Source organism: Syngnathus typhle, linkage group LG1, assembly GCF_033458585.1.
Source record: "Syngnathus typhle isolate RoL2023-S1 ecotype Sweden linkage group LG1, RoL_Styp_1.0, whole genome shotgun sequence".
In the NCBI taxonomy this organism is placed as follows: Eukaryota; Metazoa; Chordata; class Actinopteri; order Syngnathiformes; family Syngnathidae; genus Syngnathus; species Syngnathus typhle.
Window position 1 is genome coordinate 10,958,365 of NC_083738.1, and position 22,030 is coordinate 10,980,394.

The 22,030-nt window shown below is 39.5% G+C and overlaps 1 protein-coding gene across 1 annotated transcript; it reads right to left on the minus strand.

Annotated features, from left to right (window-relative positions):
• Window positions 1-3,529: 3,529 nt before the first annotated feature.
• On the minus strand, window positions 3,530-21,198 carry gpm6aa (glycoprotein M6Aa). The gene is made up of 7 exons (XM_061293010.1): window positions 20,989-21,198; window positions 10,570-10,762; window positions 9,180-9,336; window positions 8,231-8,384; window positions 8,014-8,090; window positions 7,570-7,635; window positions 3,530-5,050 (listed from the first exon to the last, which is right to left on the minus strand). Exons 1-7 carry the CDS (start codon window positions 21,023-21,025, stop codon window positions 4,898-4,900), a joined length of 837 nt encoding a protein of 278 aa, XP_061148994.1. The 5' UTR covers window positions 21,026-21,198; the 3' UTR covers window positions 3,530-4,897.
• Window positions 21,199-22,030: the final 832 nt, after the last annotated feature.

Sequence of the window (22,030 nt, forward strand, 5' to 3'; positions counted from 1 at the left end):
CAGTTTTCATTATGAGTTCTGAGGATCCCTTCCAAAATGCAAATGGAAAATGAAAGAATGCGCGTTCAAGGTCTATAAGTGTCGGCTGGCTGGTGTTGGACTTACACTACAGGTCACCTGTGAGTTGCTAATCGCACTCCCCCTCTGCCTTACAGAGATTATCTGAGGATTTCTTTCGGTTGTAAGGGTCACGCAAGCTCGAAGCAGGCCATGTAATCGCTAATCGGCACTTCCAGAAAGGGTTCCCCTTATGTGATTCCCACGAGGCCTTTGCAGATCCCCACTAGTCTTTTATTGGCTGTGTGGTACCACATTACAAGAAATTTACCTAATTCAGAGTTTGCTGTATGCTATTAAAGTTCAATAAGTGGCCAAAACGAGTGCAGTTTTCTCCTCTAAAATTGCACCAATGTTTTCTTTTGGGAGGGGTGTAAAGGCCTCATCACACTGCACTTATTTATTTTTTATTTTTGGGTGTGCACTGTGGGGGAGCGCACGAGTACAACAGTCATCTGGTGAAAGCTCACCATTTTTTGGTAACCCTTGCATCACACCCTACTAAGAAGTAACAGGGATGGTTTCCCCAGTGGTTTATCGATTACTCTTATTTATCTGTATTTGATGTGCTTGTTGACGTCACTGTGTTGCCTCCCTTGAACTGAACATTTTTCCATTCAAGGTCATGTGAGCCCCACAGTGACACAACAACCCCGGTGGCACATACGTGCATAATGAATCGATTTGTTGACATTGTGCATTGCTAAGTGCACCAGGTTTAGAGAGTTTGATTTAGGGCTTAGGGTGGATCGTAGGGGTGTGGCAAAATACGTAAACATTTACAGTCCTGCCAAAATGGCAACAAGAAACTTTCTCAATATACCGTAACGGCCCGAATACAAGACGGTGTTTTTGTGCATTGAAATAAGACTGAAAAAGTGGGGGTCTCCTTACATTCGGGGTCTAGACTGGGTATAATGATACCCATTCACAACGCTAGATGGCACCAGACATCTTTAAAGTGAATGCTGAACTTAACTCCCCAGGCCAAAGCGAACCCCTGTCACGAAGAATAAAAATAAAAATAGGGGTAGCACGAAGAAGAAAAATAAAAAATAGCGGTAAGAAAGAAAATAGAAGAAAATGAGAGAAGAGATAACAGAAAATGGAGAAACAGTAGGTTTATTTACATTTCAAAAACCAGAAGCCATTTATTTACAAATGTGATTGCACTTTAGTTTACATGTTTAAATGTTCAGATATTAAGATGTGATAGACAGTTTTTGCATGATTTGAATGAGGCAAAATAACTTGCTTTTTCTCTCGACTATATTGTTATAATCATATGTTTCAGATGTACGGTAATTATTTTCTGTATAAAAATTCAATTTTGTGTTCAAAAAGTATTTTTTCAAACTTGAGTCTTGAAAAAGAGGGGGTCGTCTTATAATCAGGGTCGTCTTATATTCGGGCCAATACGGTAGTTTCTCAAGATCTGCTGTTGACTCGCATGGGGACATGTCTCTTTGCTTTAAACATTTAAACAAATAAGGTTGTTTTTTGGACGACAGCGTTAGGACCGGTGTGTTTTGGGTTAGGGGGTTATTGCTGGATTGGGGTGGTTTAACATTATTTATTTACCTAATGCAGTACGGCTTTGGGTTTGTTATTAGGCTCCGGATCTGCATAACCCTGACTATTACATATTACTTTCTTACAGAAAAATTAAAAATCCATCATTCCTAAAATGTGGAAAGTATAGTTTTCAGTTTTTCTACAAATGCACCTGCTTTAAACTGACATGACTCGATAAACAACCAAATTGTAAATGTAACACCTTGTCCATGTGCCAGGTGTGTGCAAACGTTCTGTCTGGCAACAGAGTGCCAAGTGTAATTTTGGATGTAATTTATGGCCTGACTGGCCCCATCCCTCACAAGAGGCCAAAGTCAAACTGCTTCTTGATAAATAATCCTTGACATGGACTCACTTGACAGCACCAGGCAGTAAAAATGCATTTTAGCCCTTCCAGACACGACCCCTGCAAAACTCTCTAGTGCCCACTGAAAATATGACAAAGGTTTCACCGATGGACACAAAATTGGGTGGACATGTCACTGGATGAATAAAAAGGGTCAAAGACTCAATGCCTGAAATTGAATAGGAATTGGGACATTTGGGATTTGAAGCAGACATTTTGGACCCGTTTCCAGGGCTCATACTTTGACAAACTCTGATAAGGGAATCTGCCCAAACGAGCCTTGAATGAAAGCAGGAGTCTGAGCTCAATGGACCATACTAATTGGTGGAGTTTTTTTTACCTATACCGTCTTATATGGATGGAGTTTAGCGTGAAATATTCCGATCATTTTGAGCATTCCCACAAAATAAAATAACATTGCAACTTTTCAAAGCCAGTGTTTAATGGTTGTATCTGCACGAAGCCTTCTGGATTTGCAATTTAAGAGAGACCATAGAAACATCGAGTGACAGACAATTTTAAAACGCCCATTCACCAACACCATCACTTCAAGTACACAAGTGAATTTTATTTACTTACGCGAGCAAATTTGATCATACAGGTCAAATAAGTCACTTCAAGCTGTTGGCACATGGATGTATAGAAAACAAACCCCCCACCCTACCCCCATTGTTTTCATGTAAAGCCTGCTACGAAGCATTGGTAGTGAAAGTACAAAAAGACAAATACAAGGAGAAAGCCAATAAGAGAAAGAGTGAGCGCGGGGTCATTACAGAGTAATCAATGTCAATACAAGTATTAAGCTTTAAGACGACATTTCCTCATCACAAACTAAATCACAACTCAAACGACTACATCTCTATATCAGTAGCATGAAGCATTATTATTTGGAAGGTTGTAATACTGCACGTTAAAACAAAAAGGTTAGTCTGTCAAGACAGGCAAAAAGTGTCAAAATTAATATGTTAAAAAAAAAAAGATGTGAGATAAAGTTAATTTTTTTGAGTCAATAATTTATGTCCATGCCACAGATAACATCTAAAGTCACAGTCTTTACTAACAGTACAGTTTTCCAACTCAGAGCACAGACAATAGTCGAATAAGCGTACGAAACACTGACAATATTGTTTTTTCACCAACAAATTCAATGTCAGGCATTTCCTCCCCAATCCATCAGTGTTTATGGTCAAGAACACTTAAAGTAGACATATTATGGAAAGTTTGATCTTTGGAGTATGTGCTCACCGACTAATTGTGAAATTAATCAATGGTTTACATTTGGTCTGCTGAGTAAAATTTGCCTGCAAGTGAGCCTTTCCGAATGTTGCCAGATTATGACCTAACAGCACGGAAAATTGGCAACTAGGTTGGCTGCCGTTTTTGAGAGAGGGCCAGAGTCCATCCTCCAGACCACAGGGAATGATGTCAAAGCCAAATGGTAAGCAGAGCTACAGCATTAGTTAACAGGATCATCAACAGTGGATTCTAATAATGAGCCCTCACAAGTTTTTTTTTTCCGCACATGACCCGTCAGAGTGCGACAAGGAGTGCGACAAGTTGATGCCAAGTGTGCTGTAAGCCCTTGTGGATTCTAACCAAAGAATGCTAGAAAGCACCTCTGAAGATATCTGGGAACTGCTTTAAATTGTGACAAAATATGTCTCCTTTAAGAAAACCCATATTCTTATTCTCCTATAAATCGCAATGCTTGATCACACATTGGAATGCATTAATACAGTATCACTATACACAGTGCAGAGTCTGCAGAGAAAACCCCCCACTAAATTTATTCAAACAACAAAATTATCAGTCATAATCATAACAGTGTCTTATGGGAGCATTTGCTTTTAGTGCCAATGGAATCATTCACAGTCTAGAGATACTATATGATCCCTTTCTTGCAAATTTAATCCCGTTAATATATATCGATCCAAAAATAATTTCCCCGTTCAACAGGCTTGGCACACCTAGCAAGTCATTGAGATTTTGGTATTCATTGTTATTTTTTTTTCTTAAAATATAAAGTAGCTAGTGTATTGTGATTTGTGGTTTTAATCCCTGGCAAATATTTTACTGTACGAGTTTTTTTTTTTTAAACACGAACATCAGTCATTCACATACAGTACATCGATATCACATGTTAGATGAGAAATGTGCTTGAGAACCTTTTTGAAGCCCCTGTTGACCTCCCTGTGAGGCAAAAAATGAATGGTGTCACCCTAAAACTCCAAGAAATACCATAAAGCTCCTGTTACATTTCAGGTCAAATTAACCAATTTTAATTTTTTTAAAATTGCCTACATTTATAAAAAAAAAAAAAAAAGAGAGAGAGAGAGATTTTTTAAATCTAATTGGAAAATTGTTCAATTTATTGTCTACTGGTTAAATATGCATGCACTGACCTGTTTAAAGTTAGTCACATTTCTCATAATAGAAACAAACGTCACAATATTGTTCTTTTCTTTCTACTTTCTCTAATAGTGTTCAATGTATGGTATATTAAACCCCTATTTAACATTTTTAATGCTTAAATTCGTACCAGGTTGAATTGACTCGAGAGTATACGTAACAAGATGGTCACGAGCAAAAAAGAAAATAGGCTTAGCAAAGTATTTTCTAAGAAAAAGCATGAAACATAATAAAAAAAGAAAATCTACCTCTAGCGCTACTCACTTTTCCACAATCGACACTACACTACTACGCGATGCAAAACGACTGGTCTTATTTCCCAACAACTGATAGAATGATAACAAAAAACATTCACGAGAGAGGTAAAGGGGCTTCTTTTTTGTAAGCTGTAATGTTGTTTGCAGCTGAGGCCGACCTCCGCCCAAACCACATTGTCATGTGACGCACCAGTGACATTGGCAATGGCGAGGAAAAACCGAGTGAGTGACCCCCTCGCCTCAACTTGGCTTTTTATGTGTAAGCATTGAGCCGTTCCTTGGAGCGAGTGGAGTGGATGTCGTGAAGCTCCTGCTCCTCCTTAGACTTGATGTCCTCGTACTTTTGCATTCGGCATGCGTCTTTCACGTAGGCCCAGTTGGCAGACAGCACCATCAAGTAGTGGATCTAGAAAGGAAAAATGGTAACGAGAGAACGCTCATGATTTCAGGAGGGGGAAGCAGCACAATGTCTGTTTCCTTCCAATTAATTGGGAGTAGAAGTGTAACACAGGTACGTACACACACCGATAAAAGACTATGCATAAAGATGTATCCTTTTGTGTACGGTGTATTAAGAGTGTTTTTTCTTCACGACCCTGCTTAGAATAATGAAAAGACTGGTACACGCATACCAACGTCATTATAGTTGTTAAGAAAACAAAATAATGAAATGTAAGAATGAGAAAACATTTTCATCAAAGATAAATACAAAATAGTCTAAAAAATAACAACACATATTTTAAATTCATAAAATTATAAATATAGCAAAATTGTCCTTCATTTTTGTCTTTGTCAGTTCATTTCAAACATGAACACACGAAAGAACATTTTGGGAATTTTGGCCACAAAAAACTCCATACTGCATATTTAAATAAAAGAATCTAAAATGAATAAAAAATAAAACATAAAAATGAAATGTTGAAACTTTTATAGCGCACTTCCAATACTATCCAGCAGGTTGCAGCATGATGCCGGCTGTATTCTTGGGTCTCGTTTCCACAGCAACGCAGCAGAGTGAATTATTGAACTGCAGTGACTGTCATTTAACAGACAGTCTATTAACATACAGACCCCTTCCTCATTTAGTGATTTGCTTTTGTTTGGCGACCGAGCAAATAGACTCAACATCGTTGAGTTATATATGATTAACTGGGTTTGCGCTGAAATAGCTTGATTGTACATTAAATATTTTAAATATTTGACATTGATAGTTTTTTTTAGCACTAGTAAGCAAGCAATAATAATTATTAGCAATAATTATATATAAAATAAAATTCTAAATAAAAAGATAAAAATAATTTTTTATACAAAATAATAATAATAATAATCCACCTCCGGCCCTCCAATAAAAAATTAAAATAGTAATTTGTAATCCCTTAGCAACTAATTTTCTCACTGGGATATTGGATTCCTAATCATATTTTCACCAACATCAAAACTTTCTCCTTCCGATAAAATAGCGCCTCCGAAATTACTGTACATAGTGGGCGCTTTTGCAACCTTCACGTCTGCTTTCTTCTCAGTGTCTCCATGACAACGCCATGACGTGCCAGGCCTCCCTCCAAAAGAGAAGGGAGGGAGGCAGACAAACGGCGTCGTTTCACAGTTTCACTGCGCAAAAATGCCTTCTCGCAAATAAATGGTAGTCTGCTGCCCTAAAATGCCCACTGGCCACCAAAAAAGAGGTTTGCTCCTTAGTTACTTTAATCACACACATACTGTAGATAGATAGATAGATAGATAGATAGATAGATAGATAGATAGATAGATAGATAGATAGATAGATAGATAGATAGATAGATAGATAGATAGATAGATAGATAGATAGATAGATAGATAGATAGATAGATAGATAGATAGATAGATAGATAGATAGATAGATAGATAGATAGATAGATAGATAGATAGATAGATAGATAGATAGATAGATAGATAGATAGATAGATAGATAGATAGATAGATAGATAGATAGATAGATAGATAGATAGATAGATAGATAGATAGATAGATAGATAGATAGATAGATAGATAGATATAGATAGATATAGATAGATAGATATAGATAGATAGATAGATAGATAGATAGATATAGATAGATAGATATAGATAGATATAGATAGATAGATATAGATAGATATAGATAGATAGATATAGATAGATAGATAGATAGATAGATAGATAGATAGATAGATAGATAGATAGATAGATAGATAGATAGATAGATAGATAGATAGATAGATAGATAGATAGATAGATAGATAGATAGATAGATAGATAGATAGATAGATAGATAGATAGATAGATAGATAGATAGATAGATAGATAGATAGATAGATAGATAGATAGATAGATAGATAGATAGATAGATAGATAGATAGATAGATAGATAGATAGATAGATAGATAGATAGATAGATAGATAGATAGATAGATAGATAGATAGATAGATAGATAGATAGATAGATAGATAGATAGATAGATAGATAGATAGATAGATAGATAGATAGATAGATAGATAGATAGATAGATAGATAGATAGATTCAAACCCAGAACCGCTTGAATCTCCTGAGGGGAGTTTGGATTGTATCCCAGTACTTGCAGTCAAGCCGTTCTGGGTTTGACTCTCCTGAGGGGAGTTTGGATCGTATCCCAGTGCTTGTGCTTCTCTCTCAACTCTGGCTTACTCCCCCATTATAGAAACAAGTACGTTAGATTCACTGAATTGTCCATAGGTGTGACTTGTTGTTTGTCAATATGTCCCCTGATTTGGCTGACGTTCAGTCAAGGTGGACCCTGCTTCTCTTTCCAAAAGTCTGCTGTGACCCAGAAATTTGCCAAACCTCAACTGGGTCAACTTCTAGTGCTACACAATAAAAATGGATGGCTGAATGGTTGCGCATTCTTGGTGGTAAAGTAACGTCTCACCATAGCAATGACGGCGGCTCCTGCTCCAGCAAGGGCGCAGATGAACAGATGGAATGTCATGTCCAGCTGTTGGGAAAAACAATCCAGACGTCACAGCGCACACGTTGTCATTGATTCCTTTGTCTAGCGTGTTGCTTTACTTTTTGTTAAAAGCTGCGAAGGAAAGCACGAAAATGGAATCATGTTCCTCTATAATCATGTTTGAATAGGAGCGTCTACATTTTAATTGACATGACATAAACAGAGGAGAAGGAGGTCATATTATTCTTGGCCCACAACAGCATCAGTGTAACATGATAATGTTTACATTTGTAATTCTAAAGCAACCTAATAATGTTCTTTTTTGTTATATTTTTGGAAGATACTTTTTTGGCTACAACCAAAAACATGAGTTTCTTTAGTAACCTGGTGCCTTCGAATTATGTAACGATCTATCAAGCTCACCTCAGTAGATTCGCACATCTTGTAGAACTTCTCAGATCCAGCACAAACTGTCTTTGCTTCGTTAATAGCCACAATACCTGCAATGTAATTGGAACACATTACTGAATCAAATTAAATCAAATAGCGACAGGTTGAATAACTTGCAGCGAATGATCAACAGTACAAATTCCTGAGGACTTTAGCTAAATGAGCCATTTAACACTTGGGTCATCCCTACCGTACTGGCGCGGGTCCAGGCAAAGTGTGGTACCCTCCAGCATGGTTGCATTTTGGCAAATGTTCCAGATGTTGAAGTAGATGAAGACAGGCAGGGAGGTAAACGCTGTCACGCCTAGCCAAGCCAGCATGAAGATGTACGTCAGCATGATGAACTGAAACGACACAATAGCTTTATGCTATAAAAGTATGGAAATATTCATGAATAATTTCCCACATGGGATCAAGTATCTAGCCGTATAAATAGTATTTGCGCAAAAAAATATTCTTAGTAATATTAGTGCAATGGGACAAATTTGATGTCAGCACCAACTGTGATATCTTAAAAGAAAAAAAGACAAAAAAAATCTGGCTGGCCAATGAACACAAGTTCTGAGGACTTTCTCCACCTCCCATGCGGATTGGCAAACTAATTTCACAGCTGGCGTAATCTTGTTACGTTCCGGCTTCTTGAGATGACATTTTTCATTATTGTCACGTTCTGGTAATTAAATGATTTGGGCTGCAATGAAATTATAGAGGCGGAATGCATTTAACACCAACGCAATGTTATGTTGTTTGTTTTTGCTCATTTTATCTTGATCTGGCAGAGAAGCTGCAAACTTGATCCAGTTAGTTATTCACAAATTCAAATCTGTACATTTCCTTTTAGATAAAAAGTGCTGTATGGTTAACTGATGTCTTAGAAATAATCGATTAACATTTTTCATCACATTAAGTGATTGGTTCGTTGATGTGAAAATAAAATATAAAACAGTAAACAATTTCACAGATACATTTTAAAAATGGTACCAAAAAAACTTTTAATGTATTTTTTCTGATTTCATTACCAGCCATAATTGCATTAATTAGAAGTGATCAAAATTAAAAATTCAATTGTATTTGTTACCCAAATAAACAAACTGACCTATTTTACACATACCTTTTTGGGTCTACACACCCAAACCTACCCAAGCACTGACGCAGCGTCCACATGTTGTGATCTTGAAATCTCCGTAGAGGTCTTTGATGGCCCCGCTGGTGAAGAAGCCTTCCACCATCAGCAGGATGCCATAAACAAAGAAAGCCGAGGCTACACCGTAGATCACGTACTTGATTATGTCAATCCTGGGAATAAATACATGAAAAAAGTTACAGTACTTGTACTTATAGTTAGAAAAAAATGACCCTAACTCCCGTTTCACTGAGGAAAGGAAACATGTTTAAAAACTTCAAATATACCTTAATAAAGCTTAATGACACCAATTCAATAGCCAATTGCTGCAAGGTAGAATTCGTAAGGCCTGATCATCACTGGACCATCGGCCAATGATCAGATTGTCGACTACATACACTGGGATGTTTAAAGTGAGAAATGAAGAGCTGATGGTCAAGTTTCAAATTCCAAATTCAACCAAAGCTTTCCATCTCTGAAGATGTTTCCTTTTTAAGAACGACAGTTGCCAATAATGTGTCCTCTATTTATTCAAGTGAAAAAAAAAAGGTATTTTTAAGAAAGTGACGGATCAATCATTTATTTTCTCTTTAGGAAGGTGCATCATGAATAATTTTTTCTCTTATGAGAAAACTTTTTGTTTTTAAGAAAGTGTTTCATCAGCAGTTTATCTTCCTTTTTAGTGCAACAATGACACATGTTCTTCTTTTTAGGAAAATTCACTTCTTCCGGGAAACTGTAACGTAGGCCTGTCACTATCAAATATATTTTCAATAAATCATGGTATGAATTATTCCATTGATTAATTTGATTTAAATTGAAGTTTATTGTCAAACTGTTACCGTATTTTCCGGACTATAAGGCGCACCTAAAAACCCAAAATTTTCTCAAAAGCCGACAGTGCGCCTTATAGTCCAGTGCGCCTTATATATGGACCAAATTCCTAAATTGAAACTGGCCCGAAGCATTGTGTCATGAAATCAATCATAAGTGGCCCGCTGAAGACTATGAATCATGAATCAAAAAGACTATGGATCATTATTTTGTGATTATGAAGTAATTTGTTACGTCTGAAGTTGAAATGTAAAAGATAAAATGGAGAATGATTTGATTTGGATTAAACATCTGACATGATGCATTAATAGTGCGCTTTATATAAGGACAAAGTTTTAAAATGGGCCATTCATTGAAGGTGCGCCTTATAGTCCGGTGCGTCTTATAGTCCGGAAAATACGGTACTTCGTAACCAATTATTGTTGTTCATTTGGTATTCCCCGAAAGCATATTGCGCACCATGATGTCCGCTAGCCAGAGATAGAGCTGCATTGTGTTTTTATATTTTGACTGTACAAGGCAGTTTCCCTTTCTGTTCTTTAGCTAATATGGTCCATGCTTTTTGTACTCACATAGTGAAGACGTCCAGAGTGTCCACAGGGCTGCGCACCACCTCAAAGTAATTTTGCAGGATGGTGACGGTTCCGGAAAGTGCCTCGTGGCCGCAGCCGCAAAACAGAGCCACGCCGGCGTACAGCAAGATGGTGGCAATGAGCGACGGGTAAGGGATCCCGCCAAGGCATTTGATGCAGCACTCCAGGCACCCTAAGCACACCCAAAAAATAAACGGGGTCAGTCAACGAGGACTAAAAGAACAGTTGATGCTTTGGCTTAACCCTGACAGTAGAACACGATTTAGCCATTTCCCAAATTTAAAGCCCTGTCCACGGGCACCCATGCACAACAGAAAAAAATCCATCAAGTGGATGGGAAAAGTAGGCCACAGTTCATTTTGGGGCTGATATATGAGTGCTGACAAGTGTATTCTCCTACTATCAAGAGTATTTAAAGCCATTCAGCAGCCAGGCTCCGATTTTCTCCCGCATCCTGGCTTTCTGCTTTCAATTTGTATTATTCTTTAAGACACACAGACCGTCCTAACATTTTGACACCTTGAGATTTACATTGCGACCTTTCGTGCCATTTCTTCTACACTAAGGCTTTCCTGGAGTAATTATAAAAAGTATAATTAGCCCCTGACACCGGTTTTGCCAATCTTCATGAAACCCCGAACAGGAAGTTGGACATTTTAGTTGAAAGCCGCTGTTTGCTCAGGGCTGCAGAGAATGTTCATGTTTTTAAGACCCAACTTTTTAATTTGGCTTTTACTTACATAATATTTATTATTTTATTCAGGATATTTTATTCTGTTTTTATTCTATTTTTATTTGTGAAACTGTATTATTTATACTTTGGGCTATTTTACTTGCTTCTAATCGCTGATTTTATTTATATTTTATCCTTATTTACCTGGCATTTTAGTCATTTTTAACTCAGTTTGTTCTACTATTTTTACACATTTTACTATTTTAATTCTTCACTGTTCCTCAGAGAGAGCCCTCTGCACCTTTGGAAGGTTTGGTCCATGGCTGCGCGGCACTGTCCTTTGTACTACTGTTCCTTTGGTGGTGTTTCCACTCTCGGTTGTGTGCCCTTTATTAGTGTACTGTGGCTGTGGTCTGGTCGACTCCTGCTGCAGACGGCTCCTATGAAAGTGCTTCTTCACTTGGCTTTTCTGTGCTCAGCCATATGCCAAATGTCATATGAAATATGTAAAGTGTGTCAGTGTGAGTGTGGTAGTGGGGCATGTATGCGGGATGTTGGTGATGTGTTGTGGGTTGTTTTGTGTGTATGTGTGTGTGTGTGGGGGGGGGGGGGGGGGGGGGTTGGTTGGGACATTGAAAAAAAGACACAGAAAAAAACATGTGGTTTCCTTTTGGGGGGGGGGGGGGCTGGGGGGTTGTTATTTCCTGTGCGAAATGTTATTAGCTCTTGGGGTCTATTTTCAATGCGCTGTAATGAATTAACAAACTTATCTATCAACTCCGGATGCTTCCCTAGCGGGATCAATACATGGAATACAAATGTCCCAGATTCTATCTTTTTGAAAGATTACCGGATTGTCAATCAAGCATTCTTGTTCTCAGAGTTTCCTTTAATAAAGTCGTCTTTGTCCTTATCCGATTCCTCCACTTTTTTCTCAGACCATCGCTCCTAATTCTGCTGTGAGTATGAGGAGAATATCAAGTAGCCGCTGTTGGTCCAGCTCCAGTTTGGCCTGGATTATCGGGTTGCACGCCTACTGTACTGAAACGCTTCTGTTGTTGGGCCACTCTATGTGTACTGATGCGCCTTTTTTGGTCGCATTATTTTGAGATTTTTCTCCAGGAAGAATCTTTTGCTTTGCAATAACGTCACTGATACAGCTTCTATTCAAAGTTACAACCAGAAAGCATGCCATATCTATGTTGGACTAGCACGTGTTCTTAATTTCCATCAGGGATCATGGAATTAAAAAGCACAGTAGATCTCACAACCACACAAGTCAATTTATTGTAATTTCAATCAATAATTACCTCATTAAGTGACCCCAAAAGAGATGAGGTCGACTTGTCAACTAATTTATTAGTTAGTTGGTCTATTAGCCAGTTAGTTGGTTAATTTGTCAATTAGTCTGTGAGTTAGTCCGTTTGTCAATTAGTTATGTTAGTTGGCTAGCTTGTCCGTTAATTGATTAGTTAGCTAAGGTAGATAGTTAATCAAATAGACAGTTAGCTCGTTAGTTAGTAAATTTGTCTATTTGTTGAGAAGACAGTCACAGTCGATTAAGCAGATTTTTGCTAGTTGGTCACTTCTGTTAGCTTGTCAAGTAGTCATAGCATATTACTCAGTTATTCATGTCTTTGTTGAAGTTAATCATTTTGTCAATAAGTAATTCAATTAGTCTGTTGTCTGATGATTGCATCGGCAGTTAGTTACTCAGTGAAGTCGGTTCGCTAGTTAATTAGCGACAGGTAGACCAATGAACAACAATAACAATGAATAATAAAAAGAGAAATGTTGCTGAATGTATATCTGAGATTGTTTGGCATATACATTTATCATTCCAATTTGAGTTTCAGTAATTTAATTCCTTAGAAAATATTTAAATAGCAAGCACAATTATTCAACTAAATAATTAGAAAATGCATTTAAAAAGGAATAAATACAATACAAAGTGGAGAAAACGGCTGGGTTAGTGCAAGAAATATTAAAGGTTTATAGATAATCTAAATGTGCCGCCAAATTTAGGAATGAAACCTCTGCGCTATATTAAGACCAACCCTAGGCTATAGCAGCGTTAAAATGAAGTATGTCTGCAGTTAAACTATGTGGCAAGAAGACATACGGTGGAACACTGTCCAAGTTGAAGGTTCCAGGCACAGCAATTTACCACCAGAAACGGGCCGATGAATGACCTTCTAGCATGGGCCAGAAAACGCCCAATAACACTTTATGTCACACTGTCATGAGTTTACGAGCTCACTGAGAGTTTAAAGCTTCTCATTGCACTAAAGTGTTGTCGAAAATCGATGGCTACGGTCAGATGTCACGTCGTCAACAATCCAACTGATGTTCGACAGCTGTGCCGATGGAGAGGCATAAAATGGCGAGCGGAGGGGCCTCTGCTGGAAACTGAATCTCTAAACTCAGAGAGAGTTCTGCTGAGTATAAAACATCCCCCATTTATTAGTGATGCTGAGAATGACGTTACCTTAAGGAGAGGAGAAAGAACTCAACTGCTTAATTACATGGCTGAGGAGGAATGTTATTTGAGAGGAGGGACGGGAGCGTTATCACAGTTTATGACTGATTCGACTTGTTCTTTAAGTATGTAAATGTTGTCGCCAGTCAGACCACATTCAACCGCTACAGCAAAAGCTAGTACACGAAGGAAGGAAGGAAGGAAGGAAGGAAGGAAGGAAGGAAGGAAGGAAGGAAGGAAGGAAGGAAGGAAGGAAGGAAGGAAGGAAGGAAGGAAGGAAGGAAGGAAGGAAGGAAGGAAGGAAGGAAGGAAGGAAGGAAGGAAGGAAGGAAGGAAGGAAGGAAGGAAGGAAGGAAGGAAGGAAGGAAGGAAGGAAGGAAGGAAGGAAGGAAGGAAAGAATTTTTGGGTGAAAAATGTGGAATTATGGGAAAATTGTGAATGTACGTATGTCAAATGAAGCGTAGCAATACATTGACTAATTTCCCAAAACGGTGGAATATAAGATAAAATAATAGTAACAGAATATGTGTGAAAGCTGAACGAATTCTCACAATGAAATGAAACCTTTGATTTACATACTGTAGTGTGTGAACCGAGTTTTAATCATTAAGTGAATGCGTACGTATCCAACTGTGACTTTTGGCTACCGTTACATGGCGTCAACCCCAAACATAATACAGCACAACACGCCTGTCAAACAGACGGATTTGCACTAATACGGAGAAAGGATGACCCCCTCCCAAGAGCCCGCCCACCTCCCACTTCTCCATCTGTCAGTGTTATGTCCAACAGGCAAAAGGGACATTCGCACGCACGCACGCACGCACGCGCGCGCACACACACACACACACACACACACACACACACGCACACACACACACACAAACACACTGATCCAATGCAGCGTTATTCTGAGTGTTAAGTTTATCCTCAGATAAAGCTGTGCGGTAAATTGCATCCTGCGAAGGAAACGTCAGATACGTAATTGAGGTTAATTAATGAATCATTCTTCGACATTAATGATGAAAGACATCCTCGACTGCTCACATAGAAATTAATGGATGTAAACATGTAAATGTTAATACTAAACAGAAAACAAGTTTGTTACATATTTAGGAAATGAAATCCCGTCAAGTCAATCCCATCTGCCGCGGTGTAAAAATAAATCATTAAAAGTGTCATAACAGAATAACATCGATCACTTTCGACAAGCCAGATCACAAAAGTGACTACACCTGACTTTTGTTCCCTGGAGTCCTATTTTCGTGTCTAAGTCTAGCGTAAAACACAGTGTAACTGTGCGCCTCAGTGGAGTTTCCATTCCTTAGGTATTTTGCCAGACTTTGCACAGGTAGAATTGTGTGTAACGGGGCATTGGACCTTTGTCCAATGTTGTGAGACGGAAGTGGTCTTTTCTTGGCCAATCCTCACAGCATTCCTCATTTTAATATGAGGTCGGTCCGAGCGCAGTATCTCAAGTACGTTGAGCTTGACACTGCGGAATCAGACTGGACGGGGTCTGTGCCCGACATTGACAGGAAAGAACTTCTTTGAGGATGATATGTCTGTCGTCTGTGCATGTGACGTGGTTAATGGAGACTGCCTTACACCCGATTGTGCATCTGTGTGTACCCCCACACACACAAACACACACCACTTAATAGTTATGAGGATGCTATATTCAAGATAATGGGCATAAATATAACTGTTCCACTCTGGTGTCATGTTTAGGAATGAAATCCAATGACTTCCATCATGCACGTGGTTGGAGCGCTGAATTTCTCATTCCACCACCTACGCCTGCCTTTTGCAAATGTAAAATCTAGTCTACATTTTGTAGCCAAATTTACAGATGCGCCAGTAGGCACGGCAGAATGACCCAAGGAGGCACATAGGCTGTCTACCAAATTCAAAAACATGTTAAACTTGAACTTGACTATTGCACTGTCATAAAAAAGTGCAAGTCCATGTGCCAGAATGCCCAGACTGGTTCAAGAAAACCCTAAACAATAAACTAGACACTTTCGCTAGCACAAAAATGAAGTACCACGAGAAAGTACTACCATCTGTGGTGTTATTGATCGCTCCTATCTGTTTTCAATGGTAAAGGGGGGCTGGAGGGGTGGGGGCAAGGCCACGTCCTGCACTCAATTAAGTATCATTCATTCCCATTGATTGTTATGCACTGAATTGAACTCTATTCTTCACATTTAGCCTTTACCAGTAGATCCTGGAGTGAACTCTGACAAAACATATTAATAAATAAACTCAGCAGTCACGCTGAAATTCCGCCATCGCTCACAGGAAGACGATAGAGAAGAGAAATGAAAAGGAGATGAAAAAGCAACCAAGGCTGCGCGGTGCTTTTATGCCCCGAGGGGGAGCCATGCTACGCGACTAATGTGTCTCACTCACTTTATTGTCCCACTGAATTTGTTGACGTACACTAAGTAGGTCACGGCTCTCAAGGCCTCGGCGCAGATTTGGCGCTGCCGTCGTCATGGTGACCATAGTGGATGATTAAACATGCGAGGAGGAAGAGAAAGAGGAGGTGGTAGCTGAAAAACACGGTTGCCTCGGGGGGAGGGGGGCTGCATGTTAACTATAGGCAAGCACAGGGAAGACGCCCCACTTCTTTTTAGTTTGATAGCACTATCATGTCTCCAGCCACTAAAAGGTGATAGTCGCTGGATACACAATGCACATAAAGCGAGTAAATCAAATGCCCTAACTTGGAATTGTACCTTGGCTTTAGTTCATTTTTTTTTGTCCATTTTGCTTGGTAGCCAAAGCCCTTAGAAACGTGACTCAAAATGTACACTGGATTCATCAGCAAAAGAGTGCTCGTGATACTGAGGAACTTACAAAAAAAAGTCCAAGTCACTGAAGTTACTATTTGCCATTATGTATTAATAATTAATTTTAATTAATTAATATAATAAATAATAATTAATAATGGAGAAGCTTCAGGACATCTTCAGTGAGAATTTTGCACAGCCGCACAGGAAAACCATGGTCCAACATTTGATACAATCCTTGCTTATTATAAGCATTATTTATATTACTCATATTAGCTGTTGGACTTGTTGGACTTAAGTGTTTGGGATCCTTCGGCCTTAGTAGAGATGTGCGCTCTGGTCGACTGCAAGGTGGATGATGTAATTAAATATGAATGATGAACAGAAGGGCAAATGGAGTCTTGCGGAGAATATTCCTGGCTCGGCACACACCTCCTGGTGTTTGATTCTCATTTTTTCCTTTTGGATGGAAAATATTCAGTGTCGCCTCAAACACTGTCATACCTCATCCTACTTATTTTCGAATTACCCTCACTGTACTGTGATCAATGAATCGCAATCAGCTCACTATGCGCTCACGTCGAGTTGTGTGCGAGCGTGCGTGTGTGTGTTTTGTGGTGCAAAGCAGCGACACGTTTCCTTGGCAGCTGAGTGTCCACTTGCTGATTGTGACTCATCAACTCCAATTGGTAACTCACAGCAATGCAAAAACTACTAGATTGCCGATCATTTCTATTGAAGTAATATATATATGATATGATTTTATTTAGTCTTCCATCCATCCATCCATCCATCCATCCATCCATCCATCCATCCATCCATCCATCCATCCATCCATCCATCCATCCATCCATCCATCCATCCATCCATCCATCCATCCATCCATCCATCCATCCATCCAACTTCATTTCACATTTTGGTTAAGATGACTTGCCGAAAAGGGAAGCGGGTTGAAGCAATTGTGCTTATCTAGTCTCGTCCCGATTTCAACCAAGGATTTCACTGCCAGACACACAATCTACGTACATATCCACCGTACTACTTATAATACCACCATAACCACGAAAAAAGGAAGAAAGAAAGGAAAGAGAAATTTGACACAGGATAACATATGATTTGAATACAGCATAGTTAACTGGAAGTTTGATAACAATTGTTTCAATTTGTTTTGAATACAGCTATGACAAGTTGATTTGTTATAATACGTTTTAACAGTTTGATTTGAATACAATAACAGTTTAATCAATTTCGAGATCGTTGGAGTCACAGTTGCAGGCATCCCGGGCACCGTCCCCAGCAACAGGCGGCACTTGCACTGACCAATCAAAGCTACTAATCGTCTCCCACGCTGGCCTCCTGTAGCTTGACCATTTTCTTATTGAGGCCAGACATCTCAAGACACGCGTTGCCATCTGGCCTCTGTGCGCTCAGCCCTCAGGTTACTTTCCAAGGCTGGACTTTGTTCTTTTCAGCTCATTTTACAGGAGAAACCTCATGAGGGTCAATGTCGAGTGGAGATAGTCTAGTCGATTGCACTGAAAACCCAGCTTAGGAGAGCCATAGCTTATGATACAGTTGGGGATGTTGCTCAGCAATTCAACATTCCACAATATTGTTTATGTATTTCGGTAGCCACTGGTAGCGTGTAGCAGGTGTTATTTGCAGGTGTTCAAATATCAACACTCTTCTGAGCCCAAAGTTATTTTGTCTCAGTCCGAATATACTTGGTATATTAGGGAGCATGTCAAGTGTGTCCCCAGTTTGGCTTTTCATTTTTCCTCTTCAATACAGAACTTCTGTGCCATTTGTTTTCATAGTCACAGATTGAAAAAGGCTGATTACACATTCACAAACATTTTAATCACCATTGACATATTCAGTAGAGTTTCATAAACAATATTGTTTTCAATATAGATTTTGACTCCACCACCTCTTTTGTTGCTTCTGTATCGTTTGACTAATTTATATCCATCGAGGTGGAAACTCGTTGACTTTGTATTTTCTTTGATCCACGTTTGATCCACGTTTTTGATATTGATATTACAGTGACATAGATAAGTCTGTCCAATGTCTAAAGATAGTCCTGTATTTTTCAAAGTTGCCGTTTAACTCCTGCTGTTGAAGTAGATTATGGACAGTTTTCTTTCCGTATTTATGAAGTTGTTAAAATGATCTTCCAAGTAGTATCCACATTTGTCTCAATTTGCATCTTTCTCCAGTTCATTCATTGCTTTGATCAGCACTGCTTTGGTGTTTTCTGGGGATAATCCTTCCATCTTTATGCAGATTTTGTAGTTTGTTGTCCAAGTGCTTTGTATTTTTCCTTGCTTTTTCAGTTGGCGAGCTCTCTATGTCATGTTGGCATTTTGTTTGTTGAGATATTCGTTGCTGTAGACATTCGATCCTCTTAGATGTTTTCCCTGTTTCAGTAGCGCAACTTCTTGTAAATCCACAGGATTTTCGCTCATCCTACCTCCAGTTGCCCCTTGGGCAGGAGTCGGCAGAAATCCACAAGCCTGAACTGAACTGAACCGTTAATCAGTTAGATACTTCCCTCTCTCTAAACTATATTTGTTCACTCATTTGTTCGTTTTTAAGTGAGTTTTGCTAGCGCAGAAATTTGTTCTATCAATCACTGTTTCTTTCGTTCGCTCACGTATTGATTTCCTCGTTTGTGCATTATTTCACACTGTTGTGTTTGATAATTACTTTGTTTTTGTCAGATCACTGTTCATTCACTCCCTTGTTAGTCAGTCGGTCGGTCGGTCGGTCGGTCAGTCAGTCAGTCAGTCAGTCAGTCAGTCAGTTAGTTAGTTAGTTAGTTAGTTAGTTAGTTGTCAAATTTCATCATAACAGATTCAGGTGAAGTTGTGAATCAAAGAGTAAAATAGCATTTGGAGTACAGATCTTGCAAAGTGAATGTAACATTTCGTTGAAACAAGGCTGAAGCAATTGTACTTGCCACCTGCAGTGTACTGACCTCTGAAAAAAAATCTGCTAAAGAACAGTAACAAAGTAACTTTTATTACTTCCCACCATTGCTTGTGAACATGAAATCATCAGCACTACAGATCTAACCAGATCTATTATAAGAGATGTAAAACAAGTGATGTGTTGCAACCCCAAAAAAGAATTGACTTGACTTGTAGAAGTGCACGAGCAGTTTGCATGGATGCTTCTTCTGGGCCAATGAGCATTTGTGTTGGAGGCAAAGCCACTGCTGAATAGCAGTGCTAGGCTTCGACGTGCACTTAAGAATTATGACAAGCCAGATCACCAAGTAGCGCTTTCTTCTCCTTGCCTATTGGTGTATATGAGAAAATCCTGAAGATGCCCATTATATGGTGGTTGTATTACTTTGCACTTCTAGAGTATTCTGGTTATATTCTTTGTCTTTCTCTTTCCACGTTATGATGTCATATGAGGAGGTGGTGTGTGATGATAATTATTGTTGGCCAGCTCCATGCCAACGATTCATATTTTCCATCTAAGAGGAGAATGATGGTTCTAAAGAAACCAGCTTGTACCACAGAACCTGTCAGAAGTCACTAAAGAAATGGGCTTTGTGGGAGAGGACTCCATCATGGATTCACACCCAGTGCCATTTTATTACATCATCATTTGACAATAATCAAATTTAAAATTTTAAACATCATACAAAAAGATCATTATTAGCGCCATCCCTCTGTTGAGGTTACCTGTTTTGGGCAAACTCCAAAGTAGGATTTTGTCAAACTACAAGGCAGACAATAGGTGATGCACTTTCAGCTGTTTATTGAAAAGGACTAATAGTTAACACCAAACATAAGAGATGAGAAGGAGATGAGTAAGCCACAACTGATGCTGAGATGCTCACACGTGCAATAACCCTACGTCAATTACTAGGCCACGCCTCTTAAATGCACACATCTAACATAAAGATCCCAGTGTGTAGTTTATGAACAGTGTGTTTGTTACAGTGTGTTTTATAATGTTTTTATATGATAGTGTAGCTATATGATATTTTCTTGCGTATGATATTTGGAAGTCTGGAACTGATCAATGGCATTTTAATTTATTTCAATGGGGAAAATTTATTTGACATGAGTACATTGCGTTGCAAGCTTGTTCACGGTATGAATTAAACTTAAGGCATTGCTGCATACATTTAATATATCGTAAACATTGGTGGCAGTTTGATGGATTAAAGTGTTGAGGCTTGGCCATATATACATGGAAGTCTCATCAAGCAAACAAAGGCAGTTCAGCGCAGACCCCAAAACCCATGCACCCCCACCCGCTTGGTTCACACCCCTCCAACAACCCAAACACAACATATGCAGGCGTGCGCACTCCAGTCGAGTGCTCCCACTCAATGCACAAAAGAAGTGCGCTAACAGCTGCTTTTCCATTGACTGCTTGTAACAAAAGTGGACATATTTATGATAAACATTGAGTCACGACTCACCCTTCTGGGTCTGCCCCTCATCCATGTCTTCTTCCATCGTGTTTTTTTTCTTTTTTATAGCAACGAAGAAGAAGCCTCTTTGTGATTCAGGGTCTTGAGGTTGTTTATGTCAAATGGTTTAGTCCACAAAATGCTGATCTATTAGTGGTGGTGGTTCCAGGGAGTACTGTCAGCTCTCTGTCAAGCATCCGTCTTTGTGGTGCTGTCCATTGCACGCTGCCGAGACAAGTGCTGAAAAGCCCTCCTTGGTCTCTAGTGGAGGAGGAGATGGGGGGGGGGGGGGGTAGTGAGGAGGAGGGGGTTGTGTGGAGCAAAGGGTGATCTCAAAAGCGCATGTGTGGTGGGGGAAGGGGGTGGGCGAGCGCTCGGCAAGGCAGGTGAAATGCACTGGGAAACGCTGCGAAGAGCGTCTAGACGAGACCCATGCATGAAAAGAACCCCCGACCCCACCCAAAATGATCCAACCCCACCACCCCAACCGAGCTCCACTGCATTAATGCAACAATCCCCTTTTTTAGGGGGGGGGGGCGAGGGAGAACATCTGATTTCCAAATGGGATTCTGCCTAATCGTATTAGTCGTACACATTCTATTGTACAGGCGGTGGTGACGCGTCGCCACATTGTGGTCCTGTCCATGCAACCCCCCCCCCCCCCCCATAATTCCCTGTCCTAATTCTTGCAGACATTTTACATACTGTCGTCAGTACCAGGAACATTCACTTACATTTTATGCTATTTGGGACTTTATTTAATACCGTCAGACGTGGAATTTAATTAAATGGCAAAAGATAAAAGATGGCGGAGTAGTGACTGCCAAGTCTGCCTTACAGTCCGAGCTTATGGGTTTCAATTATTGGCTTTCCTTTGTGGAGTAGCATGGTTCCTTCCAGGCTCTCCGCCTTCTGCTCACATTCCAGCAGCATGCACGTTAGGTTCATGCTGGTGACCACTGCAGGTTTTATTACATTTCATTCGCCAAAATGCCAAGGAGAATAGACTGTGCCCTATGATTGGCTGGTCATGGGTGTACCCCAGCTCTAT